The sequence below is a fragment of the Terrapene carolina genome, unplaced genomic scaffold, assembly GCF_002925995.2.
Source record: "Terrapene carolina triunguis isolate 2854851 unplaced genomic scaffold, T_m_triunguis-2.0 Scaffold211, whole genome shotgun sequence".
NCBI lineage: Eukaryota > Metazoa > Chordata > Testudines > Emydidae > Terrapene > Terrapene triunguis.
This window is the reverse complement of record NW_020664562.1, coordinates 12,075,351-12,100,456: the sequence shown is the minus strand read 5'-3', so window position 1 is coordinate 12,100,456 and position 25,106 is coordinate 12,075,351. Positions and strand designations below refer to the sequence as shown.

The 25,106-nt window shown below is 40.6% G+C and overlaps 1 protein-coding gene across 3 annotated transcripts; it reads right to left on the bottom strand.

Annotated features, from left to right (window-relative positions):
• Window positions 1–10,111: 10,111 nt before the first annotated feature.
• On the bottom strand, window positions 10,112–24,449 carry LHX9 (LIM homeobox 9). 3 transcript variants are annotated; one of them, XM_026656013.1, is made up of 6 exons: window positions 24,276–24,392; window positions 22,314–22,516; window positions 20,874–21,229; window positions 16,407–16,412; window positions 14,824–15,026; window positions 13,311–13,568 (listed from the first exon to the last, which is right to left on the bottom strand). In XM_026656013.1, exons 1-6 carry the CDS (start codon window positions 24,390–24,392, stop codon window positions 13,311–13,313), a joined length of 1,143 nt encoding a protein of 380 aa, XP_026511798.1. The 3 variants fall into 3 exon arrangements, with proteins under 3 accessions (XP_029768287.1, XP_026511798.1, XP_026511797.1); XM_029912427.1 differs by lacking the exons at window positions 13,311–13,568; window positions 16,407–16,412 and adding an exon at window positions 10,112–10,195 and having other exon boundaries at window positions 24,276–24,449; XM_026656012.1 differs by lacking the exon at window positions 16,407–16,412 and having other exon boundaries at window positions 24,276–24,449.
• Window positions 24,450–25,106: the final 657 nt, after the last annotated feature.

Genomic DNA, 25,106 nt, shown 5'->3' with positions numbered 1-25,106 from the left:
CGCCCACATCTTGAATACTGTGTGCAGATGTGGTTGCTCCATCTCAAAAAAGATATATTGGAATTGGAAAAGGTTCAGAAAAGGGCAACAAAAATTATTCGGGGTATGGAATGGCTTCTGTATGAGGAGAGATTAATAAGACTGGGACTTTTCAGCTTGGAAAAGAGACGGCTCAGGGGAGATATGATTGAGGTCTATAAAATCATGACTGGTGTAGAGAAAGTAGATAAGGAAGTGTTGTTTACTACTTCTCATAACACAAGAACTAGGGGGTCACCAAAGGAAATGAATAGGCAGCAGGTTTAAAACAAACAAAAGGAAGTATTTCTTCACACAACACACAGTGAACCTGTGGAACTACTTGCCAGAGGATGTTGTGAAGGCCAAGACCATAACAGGGTTCAAAAAAGAACTAGATAAATTCATGGAGGATAGGTCCATCAATGGCTATTAGCTAGGATGGGCAAGAATGGTGTCCTTAGCCTCTGTTTGCCAGAAGCTGGGAATGAATGACAGGGATGGATCACTTGATGATTACCTGTTCTGTTCATTCCCTCTGGGGCACTTGGCAGTGGCCACTGTCAGAAAACAGGATACTGGGCTAGATGGACCTTTGGTCTGAATCAGTATGGCCGTTCTTATGTTCTAACTTATAGCCTTAAGTGACATCCAGGAAAATGCTTGGTCCAACTCAGAAAATAGCAATGTTCTGCCTGCTAGCTAAACCCAGTAGGGCAATTCTTATATTTATTCTCATAGCTCCAATGACCATTCTGGTGGTTGAGCCCTAAAAGTAGTTCATCCTTCTCCTTGAAGGAGTTCCTGAGGAATTATGTATAGTTTGTAACTATACAAACACACTTATTGGGGGGAAAAACTGAATTTGCGGGTCATTTTTGTCTCTATGGTGCTTGTGATCATGGTACTTCCTTTTGGGGTGAACATGTGGACGTTCTCATTTACCTGTTTGTTGCCCAGTTGCTCTTGTCTGCTAAGAAACTTAATCATGTAGGGTCAAATTCACCATTGCAGAGAATCAGAATAAGAATCATAAAAAAAAAGAATAATTTTTGTCATCTCCTTTACAAGTGTATGAAGTTGAAGGAAATCTTACTCAAGAGGGAAGTGTGATGTGTTCTAGGGAGCAACATGATGAAAACCTTCAGGGTCTGGTTTACAAGTCACCTGCATTTTCCTGTTGTTCTATTGCTGGTGAATCCTGACATACCTGCTCCTTTTATGAGCCCATAATGATGATTTGCACACAGATCACAGCTTTATATTGGGAAAATCAAAGATGGAAAAGAAGCCAGCAAGTCTCCATCTCTGACTGTGCAAAGAGGAAGTGCTAAGAAACAAGCATGGATCCTAAGAATGGAGAGGGGGAATATGACAGGTTCCTGGCTGAAGTCTGTAGCATTTCTCATGGCCCTCTGAAGAGGGGAGCAAGGAACTAGTGGGCAGTGCCCTTCGTGGCATAGCATGAAGTAATCACCACCTTCCTGATCTCAGTGAGCTAGGTCTTCACAGAGCTGGCTAGAAAATAATTCCACAATAATGGCTGAGCTTCTTCTAAATTCCCAAAACAAAACAAAAAAGTCATTTAAAAAACTAGGTAAAGGTTTCTTATGGTGGTAATAATACTTAGCATTTATGTAGCTCTTCTCACATTCAACTAATTTTATAAACATTGTGGCGAATCCCACCTGCCTTATCACATTTGTACAGCACTTAGAACTCTGGCTAAGCAGTTATTAAATGTATAAAAATCATCTGAGAAGATATGTTGAATGCTATTTATGCATAAGGCATCCAGAATTACACCTATTATCTAATGACTCCTTACAGCAATCCTTTGAGCTAGATACAGTAAGTATTATTTCCATGTCACAGATGGGAAAATTTGAGACAGAAGGAATAAATAACTTGTTCAAGGTCACAGAGGGAATCCGTGTCACAGCTAGAACTAGATCTCAGCATTTCTTAGTTCCTTGGAGTATATTCACACCAGTATACCTCTTTCCCTTTCTTAGGAAGGGAGGATTAAGGGAGAAATGAGGACTAACAAACTGAACACAAGTTCACCAAACAAAGCAGCTAAGAAGAAAGTCTGTTCAGTTGTGGGATGTGTACTTGCTGAGCGATCGTTCTTACCAATGCAATATAGCTTTGCTTGTAAGACTACACCTGAGATACTGTGTACAGCTTGGGTCTCCACATTTTAAAAAAATGCAGAGAAAACAAAAATGTTCAAAGAAAATGAAATAAGCAACAAAAGGAATTGAAGAATTTGATTTAGCTGCAGTGAAAAGTAAAGGGACATGAATTCATTTAGCCTTATGGCACAATGGATAAGGGGATAGACGTGAACTTTGTGTAAATTAGCTATCAGCGAACCTATTTAAAAAAGAAAAGAAAAATACAGGTCTGTCGCATCTTAGGTGCATTTAACATGCGCGATTTCAGCTTTACGCGGTCGGCAAAAACAACAAAAAAAGAGAAAAATAACAATTTAAATACTGTTTCTGTAGTGCGGGCGATTCCGCCCACCATTACACTCAATGTAATTTTGACTATACCTGATTTTCGCTTTAGGCGCTGACTGCGGAACGTAACCCCAGCATAAGATGAGACAGACCTGTAGGCTGTCCCAGCCCATCCTACTATCCTCTCAAACCTTTGCCCCTTTCTAAAACTGACCTGAACTGACCCTATTTGAAGGATCTGAAATGTCTGATTCACTGTTTATCACATAGCCCCTCACTTCTGGGTTTTGTTCAGGACCAGAAAGGCCAAAATACCATAAAAAGGCAGTTCTTGTGTGTCAGGCCAGACCCCAAGCCTTTGTAAAGGGACTGGAGTTGCAATCTGAAATCCCAGAAATCAAGTCAGGGAGCTCCTGCTCTCATCAAGTTTCCTGAGTACAGTCTGTAGATACACTAAGGTCAGACAGTTTGGATAAGATTCAGACAAGCAAGTTCTTCTCCAGATGAACCTTTTTTGAGATTTTCCTATTGTTATTATAAATACTTAATGCAATGGAGCAAAAAGAACTATTGATCTGATCATCAGCTGTAACGGCCTGATCCTTCAAGTCCCCTAGTCTCTGAACTCCCACTGACTTTAGTGGCAGTACCTCACATGGAGAGCTTGTAGGTTTAGGTCCAAAATGAGACACAGTGGTTTTAAAGTAATTAATGTTTGTGAGGTACTCAGCTATCATGGTGGTGCAAGGCACATAATTACCTAGATAAAGATTAAATTGCAGAAGAGATTAGCTTATTTGATGTGGAGAATGTGGGAATTTTTGTAATATTTGTTGTGAATAATAAGTGTGACTCAGTTTACCCACTCACTTTGTATTGCTAACCACTGGGCATGAAAGAGTTAATTTCCTCCTCTGAGACGGGGAAGAGGAATTGGTGGATGTCATATACACCAGACTCAGCTGGGCCTATCAAGAACCAAATGGAATGCACACATGTGAATGGAGGGTCCTGCACAAATAATGGAAACCTAAGTGCCTAACAACCAAGGAAGAAAAACAGGTGGCCACAGAGTGATTGCTTCTGAAGACAAAAGAAACCAGTTTCGAGCAGAGTTTGCTGCTATGCTCAGACAGGGACACAGATTCAAAGAGAGACTAAGATGGATACCAGCCAGCGAACCATGGACAAATACGGCAGTTGCTTCTTCCAATATAGACTTAGTGTTAAGCTTGGCTTTTCCATGCTGACCTAAGGACTCTCAAAGACTGTATACCAGTTGACTAATAATTGCTGGTTTGTTTAGAAAAGGCTTCCCTGTGTCATTGCAGCTACTCACTGGTTGCATTGCTCCCTGAAACAATTAAAGTCTATAAAGAGATATCTGAACTCGTTGGGACTTGCTTCTTCTTAGCATGCACAACATGCCTCGCGTGGCACATGACCAGGATTCATCACTGAATTTGGTCCACTGGTTGGATCATTAGCTTCCCCAAGTTGGGCCAGGTATTGACAGGAAGTGCGTCATGAATGCTGATCTATGCCACCCTTTGGGACTTGCTGTTGAGCCATAGAGAAAAACAGGGTACTGGCATCTGAAGGCACAGTCTGAGTTTTAGAGCTTCAGGGCTCATCCTTGTGAAAAACTGAGCTTCGAGCTTGGTAAGTAATTGGGGTACTTCCATAAGAGTGTGTAAAGACTCGGGCATCAAACCCCTGTAGGTCCATGACACTTCACTATTAGAAAAAACTAACTAAGTACTAACGGGACAAAGAAAGAGTGGAACAATTTGTCTAGCTGAGGCAGTTATGGTTGATTCAATATAGATACATAAGTCAAGACTAAATATGTGAAAAGAACAGAATAACTATGTTTGCTTAGTTCAGTAGACCTTAACCCAAGAGAATCTGATTCTTGATTGCAGAGCATGAAAATAGCATCATTACGGTTAAGGTTTTGTCACAGTTATTTTTCGTAAAAGTCATGGAAAGGTCGCAGTCAATAAACAAAAATTCACAGAAGCCCATGACCTGTCTGTGACTTTTACTAAAAGTAATGGGTGGGGGGCTGATGTGGGGATGACTGAAGCCTTAGCAGGGTGGGATGAGAGCCTGAGCCCCACTGCAGGGGGGAGAGGGTCCAGCACCCGCCACCTATAACAAATAACAGCTCTAGCACCTTGGCACTGCGGTGCCCCAGCCGGCTGATAGCTCCAGGCCTGCTACCCCAGGGCTGAAGTGGAAAATGTCACGGAGGTCTCTGAAAGTCACAGGATCCATGACTTCCATGACCTCTGTGACATAATCATATTCTTAAGCGCTATTTAAGTATGTAATGGTCCTCACTCAGGGTCTGGTCGGGGAGCGTGGCCTAGTGGTCATAGCTACACCCTCTGATTGCCAAGGGGTGTGTGGGGAGGGGAGCCCGGGACCTCCCACTCAACCAGGCTCTGACCCAGGGCCCTTTGGGCTACCAGCAGTCTGGCAACCAAGGCTGCTTAAGGCTGTCCTTCCTGGGCCTCTTCCTCTCATTCCCACCCTCCCGCAACCCTCCACCCGGTCAGCTTAGTCCAAGGCTTTCCCTTGTTGGGAAAGTCCAAACCAAAATAAGTAAGAGCGGGTTACCATTGTCCAGGGTCCACAGGCAGGGAAAAGGGAAATATAGTTCTACCACCCAAATGAGCTAATTCCCTGTTTTTTAATTCCTCCAGCAGATGGAGCATTTGCTGCAGGTGTGGCCAGGCCAGGCTGGCTGAGCCCAAAATAATCCCATAACCCCTTGTTGCCCAGTGTGGGGTTTGTACACCCTATCACAAAGTACCAGGCATAAGGGATTTATACATAGTAAGTCTTCAGCCGTATATCCCAACGTAACAAGAGGGGGCTTATAAGGAGAAACAAGATGCCTTCAGAATGAAAGTAGAAAGAAAGCCAAGCATTAAGAATGACACCACAACTTCACCATTTTAAGAGCCACGTTCTGCAATACCTACTCATTAGGCCCCATGTGCCACAAAATGGGCATCCAGTATTGGTCATGGACTGTATTGCACCCACTCTGCTTTTTCTTATGTAGCATATGTTTTCTCAAAATGTTAAAATTGCATGTTGTGCCTATTAAATGTGCCAGACAGTCAGACCTACATAATGAGGGCTATTTTCTACCAGCTGAAGAAGTACAGTACAAGCAATGGCAGCACAGGCCTTAGTCTAAAAAAAAGAGAGTTTGCCTATTAATTGCAAAATCAGCTCAAACTTATTCCTGTCCTTTCTGCTGAGACTGCCCCCAAAGGATGCCTGCCGTGCTAGGGGGTGTAAGAGTTTGGCGAGGTTAGTTACCTGCTATGAACTGGACTGAGGTCACCAACACTTATGTGGTATTGTTTAAATGTACAGTAGTATTTTGTACTTGTATTTTGACCTTTTTTAATGTAACTTTTTTATTGGTTTCAGATATTTGATAGCATTCCTTTTACCTCTTTAGGACAATTATTCACCTAAAGTTCTGTCCAGAGATTGTTCCCTGTAGCTTCTTTGCCCCAGGATCAGATTGCAGGGGGCCAGAGCAGGCTACCGACTCCTAGGCTCTTGGCAAATCCACACTCCTGAAGGAACAGTTAAGCAGACCAGATGCTGCAGAGCTCCAACTTCAAGTCTATGAACATTCTTCTTTCTCCACTCCCTCAGGCACCACAGATCCTTAATCTGTCCATATTTGGTATGCTGCCCCCGCAGTAATGATATAAGGGCTAATCATATAGGCAATGAGTGGAAGAGTCCCTGTGGTGGGCATATGTGAATTCTGTAGCCCTGTTCTTATGCCGTTCCTTCTCCATCATTTGTTTGGTTGAAGACAGCTGAGGGCTAGATGCAGCAGCCTTGAAGACTCAAAATGTTGTGCATGTTTCCAGAGAGAGATCCCTACTGAACTGTGTAGTTGAAGTGTAAGGTAGGCACAGCTAACCTTCATTCACTAGAAATACATTTTAAAAACGAATAATTATTGAAAATATTTTCTCCCCTATTACAGTCCAGTTTAAAAAGAGCACAAAACAGAGATGGACATAGGATTTGCTGTACTGAATCAGACCCATTGGTCCCTCAAATCTGGTACTCTACTCCTGGGAGTGGCTAACATCAGCTACTACAAAGGATGCTTTACTAGCAGTCTCAAGCCCATAAACAAAAGAAGCCCATTTGGCCCAAAACCACAACTGAATTCACCAAGAAATGCCCATAATTTCTAATTCTAATTGCCTTAATACAAGTTAGAATTGAGTTTACTTTGAAATTGTTTAATAGTAATTTACTAGTGGAGTAGAATACTCCTTTTTAGTAGCAAGCAAGCTCAGACTTCAACGACTGCAATAAGTTGCTGTTCTAGACATTACAAAGAACATCTGCCAAAGTAGTCTAGATACACATGCTTTTCAGGGCATTACATATTTTAATTTTTTGGTCAAATACTATAAAAAGAAAAGTCATCCAGCAATACAATCCTTAACAAAAAACTTATTCTGAAGACAAGCTTTAGTGTAAAGGAAAATTGTAACCAACTCTTTTTTGTTACAAGGTGTACCTGTGTAAAGAGTTTTATTTTAGGTCTGAATGACTTAAATTGGTATGGAAGTGCCTGAATGTCTGAAGGCAAAACTAGCAGTATGTAGATAGGTATGTGTCTTAATAGGGCTGTGTCTTGTGAGAAGCCCAGAAGAATTGCTCAACATTGCAGAATAACTGAGTAACTTCTCCAGCATTTCAGTAGTTGCTGGAAATTCCAGTAATAGAATTTGTGCCCTATATTGCAGGACGGACAGGGGGAGGAAAAATATTTCTGAAGTCAATATAATGCTCAAGCAAGGTGCTTGGATTAGCAATGCTGAAAAATGAAGTCCTCTTCACAGAACAGCATGCAGTGGCTCCTTCTGTCTTATATGTTGTAAGCTTGTTCTGGAGGGAACGTTTTTTTAGGAGCAAGAGAGTAATTCAGTTTCCATGTTCACTGATCCAAAAGCCCACTCAAATCAGAGGGAGACTTCATTAACTTCAATGGGCTATGGATCTGACTCTCAGTCATTTGATCTGCTCCTGCAAACCATTTCTCTGGCAACCAATTCAGAGTAAGATTTTGCAGGCTTGGACCTACTGGCCTCTCTGTTGAGAACAAGGGTACCATGTAGTGCTGAATGTGGTGAGATAGTGGTGCTTGTCCACTACAAACTGGATTAAGCCTCCCCAACTCATTTTCTACACCCCATGTTTTTACAAACACTGATCTGTGTTGTGTTCTTTTTTTGTTTCCAATGGTTCCTCCTCTTCTGTTGCAGTCCCTACCATTTTAACTTGCTCACCTTTTCCTGTACTAAACAAGTATTGTCCTGCTTAGAACTAATCTAGGTGGGCTAATGTAAATCTCCAGATGAGCCATAGCACCATGTGTACAAAACTCATTGAAGTCAATAGTAGTTGTGATTATGGATCGATGAGCAGAATCTGCGCCTAACAGCACTAATTAGATGGGACAGGTGAAATTTTGGCCCTACTGAAGTCAATGGAAGTTTTGCCATTGACTTCAATGGAGCCAGGGTTTCACCTAGAGCTTTTAGCTAACACAATTTTCTCTCTCCTCCTACTTTTAAATCAGATGAAAACTGGAACCACTCAGGATGAGTTTTAATGAAAGTATGGCTCTAAGAATTAATTGGGGAAAGGAGTTAATCCATTTACTAGAGATAATGAACACATTGATTTGCACAAGATTTTACAGGGCATAGATAGATTCCCCCCCTCCCCCCGCCCCACCCCACGCCCGACCCCACTCAGAAGTCTCTTACTGGTTAGATCAATTTCTTAACTTTTGTAATTGCATCATTTCTCTAAACACAGCAGAAAGAACCAATAGTATGATGTGATATGACTCATTGCTTTTTTACCTTGAGTTGCTTCATACAGCAACACAGTTTAAGGATTTCACAATAGAGTTTAAATTCTCAAGCTGATTTTAACTAAATCCTCTGTGCTAATTTTTTTTCAACAGTATTTTACCACATACTGTAAAAGGGTTATTTAAACAATATTCACCATAATTGCCACTAGTAAATGATAACTAACTGCAGCTTGTGGATTCTACATACTGGTCTTCAGAAGATTATTGAAGTAATCTGTGTGCAATTTTGTGTTATGTTGTTAATAATAGTATGTACTGGACTTGTTTGAGTTTTCTCTTTAGTATTCAGAAACTGAGAGTTTAAGAAAACATTCAAAATGCTGAGGATACATGTAAGTGAAATATTTAATGTCTGTCAGTATTCATAAAAGTTACATTGTTTACATAGGGTTCATTTCTATATAATAAAAATTTCATCTTAATGAAAAGATTTTCTGGCAAGTCTCGTATATGTTAATTTGTTTAACATATGCTTTGGATATATAGCTAAATAGCAATATAGTTTAAAAAAAAACTTTCTGCAAATAGTCCTTTGAACAATTACAAAACCTCATTACTAAAGAATTGGTTATCTTTACACTTGCTTGTTGGCTTGTTAAACTCAGCTGTGATTTGGAATGGGCAAAGATCAACTCTTTCTTAGGACAGCCTTTTCTTAACAGTTCAACAAATTTGTTCATTGCATAGTGAAGATGTAAACGTCTCAGGGTTCCATAAATTATACCTTTGTATTCTAAAAAGTCATTGATGGTTTTGCATACTATACTGCATATGCTTTCCTATGCTGATTTTACTTTGTTAGTTTTGTTGTTGAGGCTGATGGAATTATTATTAATTTTGTTTTAGATATGTCAATTGTACACAACAAATGAAGAGAAGAAAATGAAAAATTTAAACACCAAAGGAAATTGTTTTACACTTTGCAACAATATTGCCACCTCATTCTTTTGGTTTTCTATATACAACATGATGGAAATGTACTGTACTGCTTCTTTTCAAAAAATGAGTTTAAATTAATTTCAACAGTTAGCTATGTGTTTACATAAAGTTAACTATGTTTGCATCAAATAAAATGTTTATTAATGAAAGCTATTTATTATACAAGAAACATCAAAGAGAAAATTCATCATACAGAAATGTACACTATTGGTGACAGATGGAAAAGTGCATGCAGATTTCTTTGTTTTATTAAAAAGAAGAAGTCAGAAACAATCGTACTAAAATTACTGGGTTTTGATCCCTATGATCTTAAATGAGTGAAAAGTTTTTTCTCTGAATTTACAGTATGCCATTTAACAGATATGACTAATACACATTAGCAAGCAGGTGGAATGAAAGCATTCGGATTTTATTTTACAAGTACTTGTGCTTGACAAATGTGATTTTTAATTTGTTTTTAAGAAGAATTGTCTTCAAATATGGGCTGGATAGATTGCTGCCAGGTTGCTCTGGTTTTATACACAGTTTCTCTAAATTTGTTTTTAATACCACACAAATTATTTAAGCCTTTTGTTCTGATAATTAAACACCATAAAATAACATATGTTTTGTTAACATTCAGGAAATGACATTTGAGTCTTTTATTTTATTTTTTAAATGTTTTTGGCTCAAAAATTTTTTAAATATATGATTATCATAACCTAATATTGTCTTTGTCTTCACTGCAGTGGATTTCCGATCAAACTTTTCCCCTTCTTTTAATACTTTAGGGAATTTTCAAACGTCGGGATGTTTGGCTGTAATGCCCCAAGATTTGTTCTCCCTGAAAGAAATCATAGTGACAATTTATTAAACTACAGAGCAACCTGGCTTTTAGGGGTCTGCAATTCTAGTTTGTGTTCAATATACCTAGCATTAAATCTTGATTCATTTCATCATAATTATTTGTTATATTTTTCATGCAATTACTGTAGCTGCTAGTTATCTGATTTTTAAAATCCTAAGATAAGGTTGCAATATCAAATCAGTGGGGCATTACTTTTCATGTGCAAAAAAAAGGGGGGGGTTTAAAAATTAAAACCTAAGTTGCGCCATCAATGGTAAGTACATTTACTATGAAGAAAGTGAAAACCTAAAAAGAAATCACATTTATAAGATTGCGTTCCCATGTTTAACATCATTCATTCATTCATTCGTTCATTCATAGTAAAAATGCAGAGACACATAGATACAGGTAGACTTAAATTAAAAAAAAAATGATGGGAAATAAAACTCCTTGGATCCAAAATGATTTATTCACACAAATTTAATAGGATATATCACAATTGTTTGGTCCATAAATATTTAGGGGAAATAGTTTCTATACAATGCATTTATCAATAAACAAAGAAACATGGACAATTTTGCTAGACCACTTACTGTACTATAAACACGAAGCTCAATATATAAGATTATTGAATTTATCAACTATATCTGAAAGAGTGCACAACTGCTTTCTATGACATGTTTGTCCCCTCTAACAGGATACACCATAAAAAGAGTTTCAGAAATAAGAGGTAAAACAGTACAAAACTAGTGAGGTGTCAAAAGGGCTTAAAACAGTTAATTTAACAAACAACACATATATCCTGATTTTTCACAAACTTACTCCCAAGTTATATCATAAGGCACATAGTAGAACTGAGTTATAATTAGTCTACTTAATAAAGTAGATCTATAGTACCATATATTGTTCTGTCAAAGAACAAAATTTATAAGTATCAATATTTTTACCTGTAAAAGTGTATTAATAAAGATCTCAGCCTTACCAAGGTTGTTTGGTCTGGTTAGTGGTAAATGCCCATAAGGTAATAGAAATAGGAAAAGTCAAGATTTAAGCTCCATAGAAGATGATAACCATACTTGCTAAATATATAATGGCAAACACACCTTTCTTCTATTACAGTGTTAACATCTCTTCCATCATCTTTTTTTTTAAAAAATAAGCTACTTTTCTGTGCTAATTTTCTAAAAACCCTGAGCAAAAGTTACAATAATGCACTTTAATGTGGGCAGTGAACTGTCAATATGTAACCACACATTTATACAGCCAAAAAGGACACCTTTAAAATATATTAAATAGCCACTTTCACCACCAAAAGAGAGATTTGATGGGGTCTAAAAAGTGGATTCTATGTGCAAAGTTATTCTTAACAATCCACTAAAAGCAAGATGTAGATCTTGACTGTTTTTTTGTTTTTGTTTCTCAGACTTTCCACAATCTAATTGTTTTTAACTACAATAAAGGGGAACAAATGAACATTCACCACTGCCCAGACCATTCAGACTTTTAGCTTAATTAAAAGAAAGAAAAAAGAAAAAAAAAGAAAAAGAAAAAGAAAAAAAAATTGCTATTGTAAACTAGGAAATGTATTTAGATCAGCATCCACAAGGTCTTCTGAGTTTATCTGCCTCAAAGCTACCCACTGCCAATTCCAAATTTCATAAGAATTCTTCTAATGCATTTTTCTTTTATACAAAAGTTAAAAAACTAAAGTATATATTAGAAATATTAATGTACTAAAGATTTAAGTTCATGTATTAAACAAAGTGTCTGATACAATCTCATGAAACATCTAAAATAAATTCAAAATAGCATGAATAAAATGTACTAAAATCAGTTTCCTTAAACATCTTAATAAATTATATTTTGCTTATTTCCATCTTCCCTGAAAAAGTTTAATTAATCGAGAATTGCCTTAGTAATAAAGATATGTATACATTTAGAACTTCATCCTACACTCACTAAAGTTAATGACAAATCTCCCATTGGCTTTAATGATGCAGGATCAGGGCCATATAGAGTGAATTGTTTTCTTTTTTTTTTTTAATTAAAATCAGTGGCATTTATGGCAGAGTGGGAAAAAATGAAATTTTGCCTAGGCAATGCTAAAACTTATATTGAATTATTCAGCCTTGTGGCCCAATCCTGCAAACAGTGATGCAACAGAGTAACCTTACTCATATGAGAAAACTCATTGAAATCAATGGGACTTTTCATTTGAATAGTTCCTCTGGTGTATACTTTAGTGAGCCTCCTTACATGAGTAAAGTTACTCTGGAGCATAAGTGTTTGCAGGATGAAGGCCTTTGGTGTGCATAATTCAGAATTCACAGACCAAGGGCCTGATCTTGCAGTCCTTACCTACACACCAGTCCCATTGAGCCTAATCCTGCAAGTCCTCCATCCATGCCCTACTCCCACTGGTGTCAATGGACATTCCACTTGGATGAATGGCTTGCAGGGTTGAGATTATTGACCTGCATGGGAATTTTGGGTGCTCAATGAATACAGGGTCAAGCTCATAACTAATATTTATACAAACAAAAAAGAAGAAGAAGAAGAAGAAAAAGAAGAAGAAGCATTGACACTTGGAATGCCTCTGTCTATTCCAATTCCTAATTTGATTTGTTTTGTAGGTGTGAAAAATACATAGTATGAAACTTAAACATGTATTATAAAAATAAAGTTAGACTTAGGACTCTGAAACTCCATAAATGCACATACAATCCTGGAGCAGCAAACTATTGGCTTTAAATGAACTGTTAGAGGCTTTCTCGGATTATCAGACTGGGAATATAATTTTCTTCTCCCTCTCTTCCCCCCCCCAAGATTCTGGAAATAAGTAACATACAATTTTAAGAGGCACTTATTAGAATGAATCATAACTTTCCCTTCAATTGTCTGATGAATTAAAAAAAATCCAAATACAATTTATAGACAAAATATGTTCATTTATAATGGAGACATATTACTGCAAACTCATTTGCCAAGTGGCTGCAGATGCTACACACCAAGCTGTTTGTTTTCCCAAATATTTTGTGGGTTTGTTTAAAAAAAAATAAAGAGTCTTGTAAATAATAATAAAGAAGAATAAGAATTAAAAAAAACTCAAATGTTAGAAAAGGTTCGTTAAGGTAGTTTGTGAGGGGCTCCCGGATTCGTGGCTGTCCAAGTTAGAGGTCACTGATGTCACTACAGTGATAGTGGGATTGGTCAGGTCTGTTAAAGTGGTCGCAGTGCCGGGTGGAGTGAGAGCGCCGCTGTCTGCTGAGGGCGGTGCCGGAAGTGACGTGCCATCAGCTTTATCGACACCCCCATTCTCCTGCCGCAAAAGGTTCCTTCTGAATTTGGCTCTTGCGTTTTGGAACCAAACCTGCAAACCAATCCCAATTGATTTCTTTACCGATGTTTGCTTTTTGTTTTTGTTTTTGCTTTTATGTATTTTTATGTTTGTTTTTGTTTGGCAAATCATCTAAGTAACTCTACATCTTTGTTTACTACTAGTTTGCATCGTTTCCGTCATACAAAGGCATCTGTACATTAGGTCCAGCACTGTGGGTGCTGATTAAAGGAACATTGACGCCCACGATGAGGATCTCCTAGAGCAGCCTTGCAGAAGTCTACTCACCCACTCATCCAAGGAGAGTAACTTTTCTGATGGGCAAGTAACATATCCTTGGGGTGGGGGGTGTTGTTCCATTACCTAGGTCATCATGGTAAAGGATGGGTAAAGTAAAGATTTTGTGCTTGGGCTGGTAAACTTTTGTGACCATTTTTAAAGTCTGAAAACTTTAAAAGGGGAAATGACACTATCCCCTATAGCACTGGTTATTAATATGGGTTTCCTAGTCCTCTTCCCTATAAAGCTGTGGGTTCATTTAAAATGTTTTAGGTGACATGTAACATGGACAAGCAATTAATGCTAATAGATTCTCCTTTTGCCTCGATCACTGCCCTCTCTCTGCACACTGCACACAGCACTACATACCTCACTTTAATTTCACTGAGCTAGCACACAATGAGAGGGGATTTACAGTTATTTATTTTTTTAAACTGTGTTTTTTGGGGGGAGTATTTTAGGTAGGGGAGTGACTAACTGTTGACTTTACTATGGAGGCCCTTAGTGATAGACATGGAGAAAGGAAGCAATCTGGTCCTGGAGGATCGTATCAGCCAAAGCTTGCTTGCCATATCCCAGGGAAACCTAGACTTTGCCCAACCAAGGGCCACAATGACAACTTAGGGAGCCCAAAGGCTGCACCTCATTTGTGTAAAATGGAGCAGATTGCTTCTACCCGCTTAATATAGAGGTCACCACATAGAGACTACAAGTCCCACGATGCATTGCTTCCCTCACTGGGGCTTGTAGTCTTTGGAGATAGTTCCCTCATATCGAGGATGAGGGTGATCACAAACTACATTTCAGAATTCTGTGGGCTGAATTTGGGTGGTGAGCTATACACTGCCATATAGTACTTTACCCATTAAGTTCTCTGCACACTCACTAGGGACACAGCAATATTATACTAAGAAGAAGAGATATACATATAACAGTCTAAATAAGGGAGATACTATTATATTGGCAGGGGGAGGGGAGTTTTGTCAAGCCTGTGATGGTGGCTTCTTACCTGCAGAACTCTCTTGGTCAGGCCCGTTTTCTGGGCAAGCTGCTTGAGGTCCTTGGCATCTGGGTTGTGGTTGATAGCAAAGTAGGACTTCATGGTGCGGAGCTGGTGGTGTTTGAAGGAAGTGCGCATGCGCTTAGTCTTCTGGGATGGGGGGTAAGGCTGCTGGTCTCTGTCCAGGTGATCTGCCTCATTCTCATTACAACCTGATCAGTAAACAACATGACACAACAAGGAGTTGGTGGTGATCATGCATCATACTATAGTAAATAAAACTAAGGCAAGTTTCCAGAATCACACGCTATTTTTGGAGAAGAAAGAGGGGATTGAGCTAATATGGTGTCGGGATGGGCAGGAAGTGGTATTTAGATTAACAAATAAAGGTCAGGAGGAGGATGGCCTTTTCCTGTTCTTAACATTTATTATATCCCCCAGGCTCACACCTGCTAAGGAAACAGTATATTGAAGGTAGATCTGCCAAGTTTCACTGCTTTGGCATTAATTTTCAGGTCCCTCTAGTGATGAAGGTTTTGTTACGTTTCCAAAGAGTCATTTAAAATTTCACTCATTGAAACTGCCCTAGCTTGAGAGAAGAGTAAAGATCAAACCAACATTTTGAATCCTCCCAAATCACCACTAGGCAAAAAAAGAAGCATTAGGTGGGAAGGCTTGTTATGACAAGTATAAATACTGAATTGTTTGTTGATAAAACCCAAAATAAATACATTTGGATTCTGCCTAGAATTTTATATGAAAAGTGTTGGGGTTGGTGCCTGCAATGTTACCACAGCTAGATTGGCACCTACATAGACCATACTGTGGAATGGCCAACTACAAGACCACAGAGCTAAAGATGTGCCTTGATTTGATGATGTGTAAAGTTGTTAAAGTGACTTTGAATAAGAAATATATTACAGATTACTGCCTCATGGGTGTGAGTTGCACACCAGGCCAGTAGTAGTGCTGGGTACCATGGTGTCACTGCCTATGCTTGGGACAGGAATGACACAAATACCAAGAAAAATAACAAAGTCATCCATGTTATACTTTTTGGCCTGGAAAATAATCTGATAACTTTCAGGATTATATTTTACAAAGCTAGCTCAATCACACAGAGGGCAAACCTGATTGTCACATAACAAAGAATATGAATTTAAAAAAAATAATTTAAAAATTGTTAAGAATGTACCATGTAAATTAGCCCAGGCTTCATTAATTCTTCATCTGAATTTCCTTTAGTCTACTTCCCTACAGTTGGATTTATTAACTAGTCTTAGCCAACTCCCAGTCCCTCCCCCCCTCCCACCAACATGAAAAACACACAGCTAGCATTTTGCATTGCATCAGTCAGTAGAGCCTCTGAGACCTGCAGTGCTAGAAAGAGGTAAAACAACTTTCAACTACCCCAAAAATAAAAAGCTCAAGTCTTCTCAGAGCTTTGCTCCCTACTGAATTAAGAGATAAGTCAACAGTTACATATGGTAGCTGCACAACACATAAACAAAGGATCAGGTGAATGCTCATCCAGGATGGAAGAGATTCTAGCTGCAATTATAGTCATATCTGTATTTTCAAATAAAATAAACTGATAGCTCTGAAACCATCTGGAAGTGGAAATTACCTTGGAAGTAACTTAGGATCAGGTTTCCAATATTTTTACACTTGCTGAATAACACTTTATTCCACATGCAGTCCTACTGCCTTCAATGGGACTGTTTGAGCAGTAAAATACTATTCATGGTGAACAAGTATATCAAAATTTGGCCCTAAGAAGTTATTTTAGCCAATTGCAGGCCATTCTTTATTAAAGCATTGAAGTTATGCAGCAACAATTCCAGTTTATCTGACTGTCTAGCCTAGCTAGCCTCTTATAGCACATTTGTCACCATGGTTTCTGAGCATTTATTTATTTATCATGGCTTGGCTTTTCCAAGGTGCCTAAGTCAATGGAACACGGGCTCATAACTACCTCAGGTGCCTCTGACAATCCCAATTTATATAATAATTACACCAGTCTGTTCTCTAAGTGGCTGAAATAGCATTGTGTGGCTTAAAATGCTACATTATTGCCTGAAAAACTAGTCTACAGCTCAAATTCAGGCAATACATTACTGCATGTTTCTTTGCACCATCTTTTTTTTAGTGGCCAGCACAATACACTTCCCATTGTCAAGATCTCACCAAATACACTTTGCATAGTTATTACATTTACACACCATAAGAGATCGAGTTCTTGAGCAATAGCTGTGCAAAACATTGCTCTAGGGAAAGAAAAATTGTCTTCATTTTGAGATAACTTAAACTGTTCAGATTTGATGACCTTTCTGTCCTTTGGACAATTGTTCAACACAGTTGCTCTCAAAATAGAAATTATTTCTAACATATAGTAGCTAATATGGATCAAGTACATTATTTATAGGGTACTTATCACTGTAGTATCTGAGCCCCTCAGAAATATTAATGGTGTTAGTGTCATAACCCTCTGAAGTATTGTTAGGTCTCCAGTTTGTAGCTGAAGAACAGAGAAACAAAGAGATTAAGTGATTCATCCAAGGTCACAAAAGAGGACTGTGTCAGAGCCGAGAACAAAACCCAGTTCTCCTAGAGCCTACTCCAGTGCCTAGCCACAACACTATCCTGCCTCTTTATGAATGTGTGAATATATAAAATATATACACATACATACACACATAATCTAAGCAAGATTCATATAATCTTGTTTGAGAATAAACTTTTTCTCCATTGTGTGATCAAATTGTTTGCTGAATCAGGGCTAGCAACACATTTAATTCATTTTTTTAGAAGTTTGGGTTGTTTCCATAATGTCCTTCACCTTGCAGTATGAATAGGACGATGTATGTGTTTTGATTAAGAAAGCATCTTGATTTATTGAAAAGGTAAGTTTTTGCCCCTCTTCAGATTCTTTTACATCGTCAATTACAATCTAGCACAACAAATGGATTCCTTTGCCTAGCTGCAGAGTGCAGTCCGAAACTTGATAAGTTTTTAGCACAAATACGTTATGGAAATGTTTAAATTATGTTCTAGTGTTCAGAGATGTTTTCACAGTGAATTACAGCTAAGAGACAAAACAATCACTGAGCACTAGTGTCCATGTTCAGGAACCCATCAGGGTGTAAAATTGCAGTTAAACAGGTCTAAAGACAAATATTTTGGCTTTAGTAATGATCAGGCTTCTGATAAACATAGTTCTTTAACGAGTTTTCAGCCTTTACCTGAGAAATACGCCTGCCTACAGATGCCACTAGGGGTCACTAACACATTCATTTAGCAGTTCGAACATGTTGGAGTTTGAAAAGTAGAACAGACTTGGAATTGCAATATTTTAGAGATGGAAAAACTTACTGGCTTTCTTTTGTACAGAATTCAATGAAATACCACCAAAGGGAAAACACCTTTTTGCTGCCCTGACACATACAATTGAAAGTGATATTTGGTGAGGTCTTTTAAAACCAAATCCATCGTGCCTGACAAAAGACTTTCAGTTCATCCTTTCTATTCTGTTGTGTTGAATTAGATTAGAGAATCAGTACCTAGGTTTCCAGCTAAACCGTTAATTACATATGCAAAAGGGCAGCACATGTTGTGGCTAGTATCTGAGAGAAAGATACCCTAGAATACTGCCTTTTAGACTCTTCCCTGCTTTGGGAAAGTATAAGTGTTTAAACACCCGATCTGTGTCCCACTTTTCCGATTGCTCTAAATTCACGCTTTGAATCCTGTATGTTTATTTCTATTTAGATTCGTTACTCTTTGGAGACAATTACATAAAAGAATAGTTCTCAGTCCTGAAGCCAAAGGCGAACGAGGAAAAATGTATTTTTTTAAATGGCTGCCTACTGCATAGGGTTTTTTTCCCTTTCAAATAACAGTTATATCTATTTCATGTCATTCTAAAACCATCAGAGATTCTGTGGCTTTCTTGGGTGTTAAATTGGTCAATGGTTGGAATTATCAGCGCTAGACCGTCTTTAGTTTAGTTGTAAAATGTACTTTCTCCAGACCACGTGCCAGCACTGAGTATTTATAGTCTCCCCCTTTCCTCCCCTCCCCACCCCCAAAATTGATATGCTAAAGCTACAAAAATTATATTGGCTGATCTTGACTGAGTCGAAAGAAGCCGGTCAGAAGTAGCTTCGTTTTACTCGGACATTTTCCCGTGTAAACTCTGCGTTCCCGTTTGGGTGAGCTACATTTTGTCTCCTAGTCCTAGATGAGGCTTTTTAACCTCCTTTGCAGAGACTGGCCCCGCTAACTATCCGGGGGCGATTGGGAGAAAGAAAGAAAAGACTTTTTAGCCTAACATACAAACGCAAACACCACATTTGCCTTTAAAAATGCGTTTCACTGCGCCCCACATTAGCGTTCAAAGGGTTTTTCGCTGTAGCCAATTTTTTTCGCCTTTCCCCAGGCTTGAGAGCCTAATTAGCACAGTGGATTACTTCTAAATGTTTGGTTTCTAGGGGTCTGGGGGAGCTCGGACAATTGATGCGAATAAGGAATAACATGGATCCAAATTTGAATTCCTGGCTCTCAATCCACCGTTAGAAGCGAGTGACTGGGCTACAGGTTCCCCTTCCGTCATACCCTTTAGGGAATTGATTAGGGACTGCTCAGTGGCCAGGGATTCCAATGTCATCTTCAATTAACAAAGAACAATTAATGCACTGATTGCCCTGGCTCCAAGGTCCACGCATCAGAGGAGCTGAAATAGCCTCGCACAGCCAAGCAGTTCCACACTGAAGCCCTCTTCACAAACAGCCCCAAAGAGAAGTGCCCGTCCGGGGAGGACTGGGGTTTGTGCTGGTGGGAGGAAGGGAGGAATCTTTGTGTCTCGGTGGCAGTGGGTTGAACTTGGGGACGGAATTCCAGGCCGGAGTTGGTGCGTTTGTATGGAGCGCAGAGCAGTTTCTTCAAACTGAAATAGACAGGTCCCCTTTTCTGTGCACTCCTCCGCGCTGACCGCTTCAGAGCGCTTTGCTTCATTGAACCAAGTTGTGAGTCCTCGAGCACCCCACATTACAGGACATGGACCCACCATCCATAGGCGCCTTTCCCAGCCAAACTGCAGATCACCGCCCAGGATTCCGCCCCCCAGCTTAACGGGGAGTTAAAAGTCTTGCTGCCTACACGGGAAAACACAAAGCTGCTCACTGTAACACCCCCACCCCCAACACACACCTTTCTTTCCGTGTTACAGGGCAACTCATGAATAAATCGAAACTCAGTGAAAACATTCGTTTGGGATCGGTCAGTTTTAAATTCGGTTAATTCGTTCGTCTTCAGGTTAGTGAAACTCCGTGTGACTTGCCTGAAACTATTTAATTCGGGTCCGTGGCGCTTTCTGGTGCGGAACTAGTTCTGATGTTTGGATGACAAAGGTACTAACGTTAAACGCGTTTCAAATAATAACGCGGTTTCAGCTCAGCTGTTGTCCCTTCCTTTCATTGGGAACGGAGCAGATACGCTACTTGTTATTGCCCCGCTGCAGGGAGCTGCTGGCGGAGGAGAGGGTAAAAAAAAAAGTGCCAGCAAAATAGGAAACTATTCAGCCTGGGGAATGGGTTACAACAACTGCGTCTCTACGGATTCACATGCAGGCCTGCGGGCCTACGGAAATCAGACATGTTTCCTCCAGATTTATTTTCTGTTGATCAGTTTAGGTGACCCTGAATTGGGGTCCGAGGGGTGGAGGGTTTGATTTTGAGACAATCAAAGCAACCACATCTCCCGCATTCCTACAGAAACATCGGGCTGGGTTTGGGGGCAGGAGTGGGGTGTTGTCTTCACCCTGGGCAGTGACTGTCTGGGGATTTGACATTAATAGAGGAAGACAGCTTTTTAGAAGGGCTTCTGTTCGCTTTCCTGCAAATGCTCCAGCCCTCAGAGGACTGTTTGTTTGATTTTCCAACGGTTAAGCAAGATTTGGCCTGGCTGAGTTACAGAGGCACTGCCTGGCTGGGGAGGGGAGGGGAGGGGAGTCTGAGAAGGCCCCTTTCTGTGGAGTGAAAGGTTCAGGGCGCTGTTCTCACCTGAGTTGTAACTGACGATGTCCACTCCTAGAGCTGGGCTTTTTCTCTTCCTGGGCCTCCCTTTCTGGACTGTGCCGGTGCCATTGAAGTAAGGCAGTGCCAGCCCTCCGCTCTTGGCAGCCAGCTCAGTATAGCTCAACTGAGGCGGGTATTCGCCTTGCAAAAGGGTCTCGAAATGGGCCCTGCAGTAAACCAGGTTGTCCTTCATGCCAAAGTGATCGCCTGTGGTCAGAGTCTTGTTGCAGGTGGTGCAGGTGAAGCAGCTCAAGTGATAAACCGACTCCCTGGCTCTCATGACCATTTCAGAGGCTGAGATCCCAAGGTGGCAGCGGGCACATCTCTGCACGGAGAACCTTCTGAAGGAAACAGAAAAGTGGGCATCAACCAGGAAGGTGCTAGGTACTGCCCAGCCCCCGGGTGCTGCCCAGCTCCGCTGACTTGAATCACGCACCTCCCACCCTCGTTTCTGCTCCTGAACTGAGAGCCTAAAAATATTTGCTCCCCAAATCTTGCAGCTGGACCCGTTTCTACCCAACCCTCAGAGAACGGCCTTCACATAGGCCTCTCCTGAAGCCTCCGCCCTGGCTAATGTAAACTCTTTGGGCTTGTTAGAAACTCTGTGTATGAGAAAACCAGAATGGGCCAGAAATAGTCCACTTTAATTTTCTCAGGAAACTGATCTTTCTGCCTGGATTTTTTTATTTTTTAATTTTATTTTACAACATCTCGACTAGCGTTAATGAAGATAAATAAGCAGCATTGGGAGAAAACTTGTTCTCACTTCCCTTTCGTTCCTTAAACCGTAAACCAGATTGAGAGGCTGGGAGGGAGAGAGAACGTGGCACCCGGGGGAAAAAAAACAGAAAATCGAAACAAATCAAGCAAGCCACGAAACTGCGCTCTGCTGGAATTCTGCATGTCTAGAGCCACTGACCTGTGAGAATTAAAAATCTAGTGGTGAGCTGGAAGGAGTTGATTTGATTTAGCAGAAAGGATGGTTTGTTGTATTAATAAGAGCTGTCTCTGCTATTTTTTACAGCGTCTCTCCAAACCGGAGCTTTGCCATTACCTAGCCAGTTCAGGAGGGTGACCCCTGCTCTTGTGAAACGGGAAATAAATATACACGCTACAGCGAGAGGGAAACTTTTGTTTGAAATTTAGGCAGCGATCCACAGCACCTAGACCAGTGGGAAACTGACTGTCTCCTGTTGTTTATATCGTAACATGCTTTAACTTTGTCTCTTGAAAATGTCGATCAGTATTTTACACGTGCGAGATTTACAGAGGGGGCACATTTGATACAATTGCCCTAAAGCCACGTGTATATAAACGAGGAGTCTCTGCCTATAAGAAGCTATCCCGAGCTGGAGATGAGCGGTTTGGCCGCTGCTGTTCTGGGAAGGGATGTGCATTTGAACCGGTAGGGACTGAGTGCTGTACCTGTAATAATCCTCCTTGCAGTAAATACTGCCGTCCTTGGCAAAGCAGGTGAGTTCTGACTCCAAAGCCAGTTTACATTCACAGCATTTGAGACACCTGAGGTGCCATTGTTTGTCAACAGCCAGCAGGTAATATCTGTCTGAGATCTTCCCTCCACAACCAGCACACAAAGCAGGCTTCTCGGGGCTCATTGGGGGCATGTTCTGCAAAACAACCACAGAAAAGTGGATGAGAAAGCAAATCAAGACAAGCGGGCGGTGTGATGCTTGGACTGGGACTGCCGCAAGAACCAAAGGCAGGGCTCACAGGAAAAAACCCCATCTGTTTGGAACAGAACTGGCTGCATTTGCTCTGGCCTTTGAGGGGGCCAGACCATCTCCCCTAGGGAAGTATTTACTAGGACACGACTTGGCTGTTTAGCCCATTACACCTTCTCTAATGATGTAACTTCATTTCTGTACCTGTAGCCCGGTGATTAGGCCTCACTAGGAAACGAGAACTGATTGTTTTCTAGTCCTGGGGAAGTTACAGAGTTGGATGTATCTTCCCCGTTAGCTTTAAAATTGCACCTTTTGGTGCTAGGAAATCCAGACTAGCGAGTATTTTACAAGTAGGAAAATATCTCCTTGCTGCCCTGGAAATTTGCATCAGTGGAGACACTCCCAATTCGAATTCCTGTTAAATTTGAATACAGCTTAAACTATTTAAAACCCCTCCTCTAAATGCAAATAGGCCACTTAAAGCTGAAATGAAGGGAAAATAGTCCATGAAGAATTAATTGAGAACAATCAAAATGTTGGAGAGTGATCCTAATGAAAAGAATGCACAGGGAGGGTTTCCCCCTTAAAATTATTGACTTTTCCTTTCATGAATAAACTTTTTCAAGTTTCTGTTGGCCTGTTTTCCATAAGAAATCGCAGTAATAAGAAACGGAGATGGAGGGATAGTGTACATACCAGACTAACCCCCCCCCAAACGTGAACTTAAAATAGTTGGGTTTTGTTTTGTTTTTTATGAAAAGTAAAAATCCATCTGTTCTTATCACCGAATTCTTTTTAGCTGCAAATGCAAACGCAATTCAATGTTTTTCCTTTTTTGTAACAACTGGGGGAATGAGTTGCATTAACACTATAAAACCCTCAGGAGTTTATTTAACTGGGGGGGGGACCCAATAGCTCGGTAAAGCAGTTCCCCAGGCGATTACTTTGTGTTCTAGTGCTCAACGGAAGTCCTACAAGTAGGAGAAAGGCAGAAGCTTGCTTTGCAGAAGATATTGCATGAAGCTAGGGGACCGTTTCTCCAGACGTGGGGTGCTAAGGTTTCAACTCGTTTGCTAAGAAAAGAGATATTATTTCCAGACAATGTATCGTAAGAAATAACATTCAGCGGGGCTGCTCCCTTTTCAGACATTAAAGCTACATTTTTACTTTAAACACTGCCCCTCGCCCGGAAGAAAACAAACTATTTTGCAGCGAAGATTTCTACAATCCAGTTTGGAAAGTGCCAGGGCTGCTAAGGGTAAAATGCACCTTTTCAAAACCCGGCCTGTAGCCCCTTGATAAACGAGAAAGCAAGGCCCCCACTGCAAACTATGCAGGAGTCAGAGGTCTGCTTCGCTGTAATGAATTAAAACGTGTCCCTCTTATGAAACTTAAAATATTTTCCCTCTTATGACTCAGTTGAGCGCGCGCGCGCGCGCACACACACACATAGACACACATAGACACACACACACACAAATATTAGACGAATGCATGGCTCAGCCTCCCAGCATAACAGACTCCATTAGAGAGCGATTGGTGTTTAACGTGAGCCTCAGAAATGTTTCTAAACTTAAGGGGCGTAAGGGAATGGGGGAGGGAGGAAAACAGAGTCTCTCTCTTCCCCCAGGCTGTGTCTATCAGGGTGCAGGCTCGTATCTTGCAGTGATTCCCTTTAAAGGGGTGCTCGCTTCTTTCTTACCGTTTCCCGGCCGTTCATCTGTCCGCCTTTGGCCAGGCGGGACTCGGTCTTGGATCTCCTCTCCATCTCCTCCATGATTCCTTGGATGTGGCCTCCGGAGATCCCGTGGAAAAGCATGGCTGGGGGACGGAAAGGACAAGTATTTTCTTCTGCTCTGCACCCCACTATTTCCATATACAGACCCCAGAGTCTTTAGATCATCCAAAATGTCTACACCAAGGCGCACGGCTCAGGCAGAGGGAGATTGCAATAGTGGCTTCTCTTTGCACAAGCACCGAGGGCTTCCTGAAGATGTGCAGAAAACAAACAAGGGGGAGAAGAAAAATAATATAGTAAGAACAACAAAAACAAAACAAAAAAAAAAAGCAGGAGAATCTGTTACTGCGCTGGAGAGCGGGGGCTCCTGACTGGAGAGACTTGGAACTAGGGGCAGCCAAATCGGCCGGGAAAGGAAATAGTTTTGAACACAAAGAAAGCAAAAAGAAGTGCTATTTTCAGCAGTCCCTGGTTGCTTTAAAGTTCCCAGTGCCTGTAGGTTGGATTTGGGACTGCTGCTTTCCGGAGCTCTGTCCAATTTGTTAAGAGACTAAAGCCAGCCCATTTTTGATAATTTAGTAGGAGGAGTTCTCTCCCTAGAGCTGCCACTGATTTTTATTCAGACAACAAAGACCTGTCATCCTCCTCTCAACCCCCGGTGATGGGCAAGCAGTGACAAACATGCCAGTTGGGGATGGTGGTTGGGGTGGGATCTATACCCCCACCCCACCCCAAACACACACACACACAGTCCCGGGAAACGGGGGTTACAGGCACAAGGGAAACTCAGAGCAT

Coding starts and splice junctions, on each gene's coding strand:
- LHX9 (XM_026656012.1), bottom strand. CDS start 24,449: ATGGAAATAGTGGGGTGCAGAGCAGAAGAAAATACTTGTCCTTTCCGT. Junction 21,230..22,313: donor TGCAAGGAGGATTATTACAG/GTACAGCACTCA, acceptor TGTTTCCTTCAG/AAGGTTCTCCGTGCAGAGAT. Junction 15,027..20,873: donor CATCGTCAGTTACAACTCAG/GTGAGAACAGCG, acceptor TTTACTGATCAG/GTTGTAATGAGAATGAGGCA.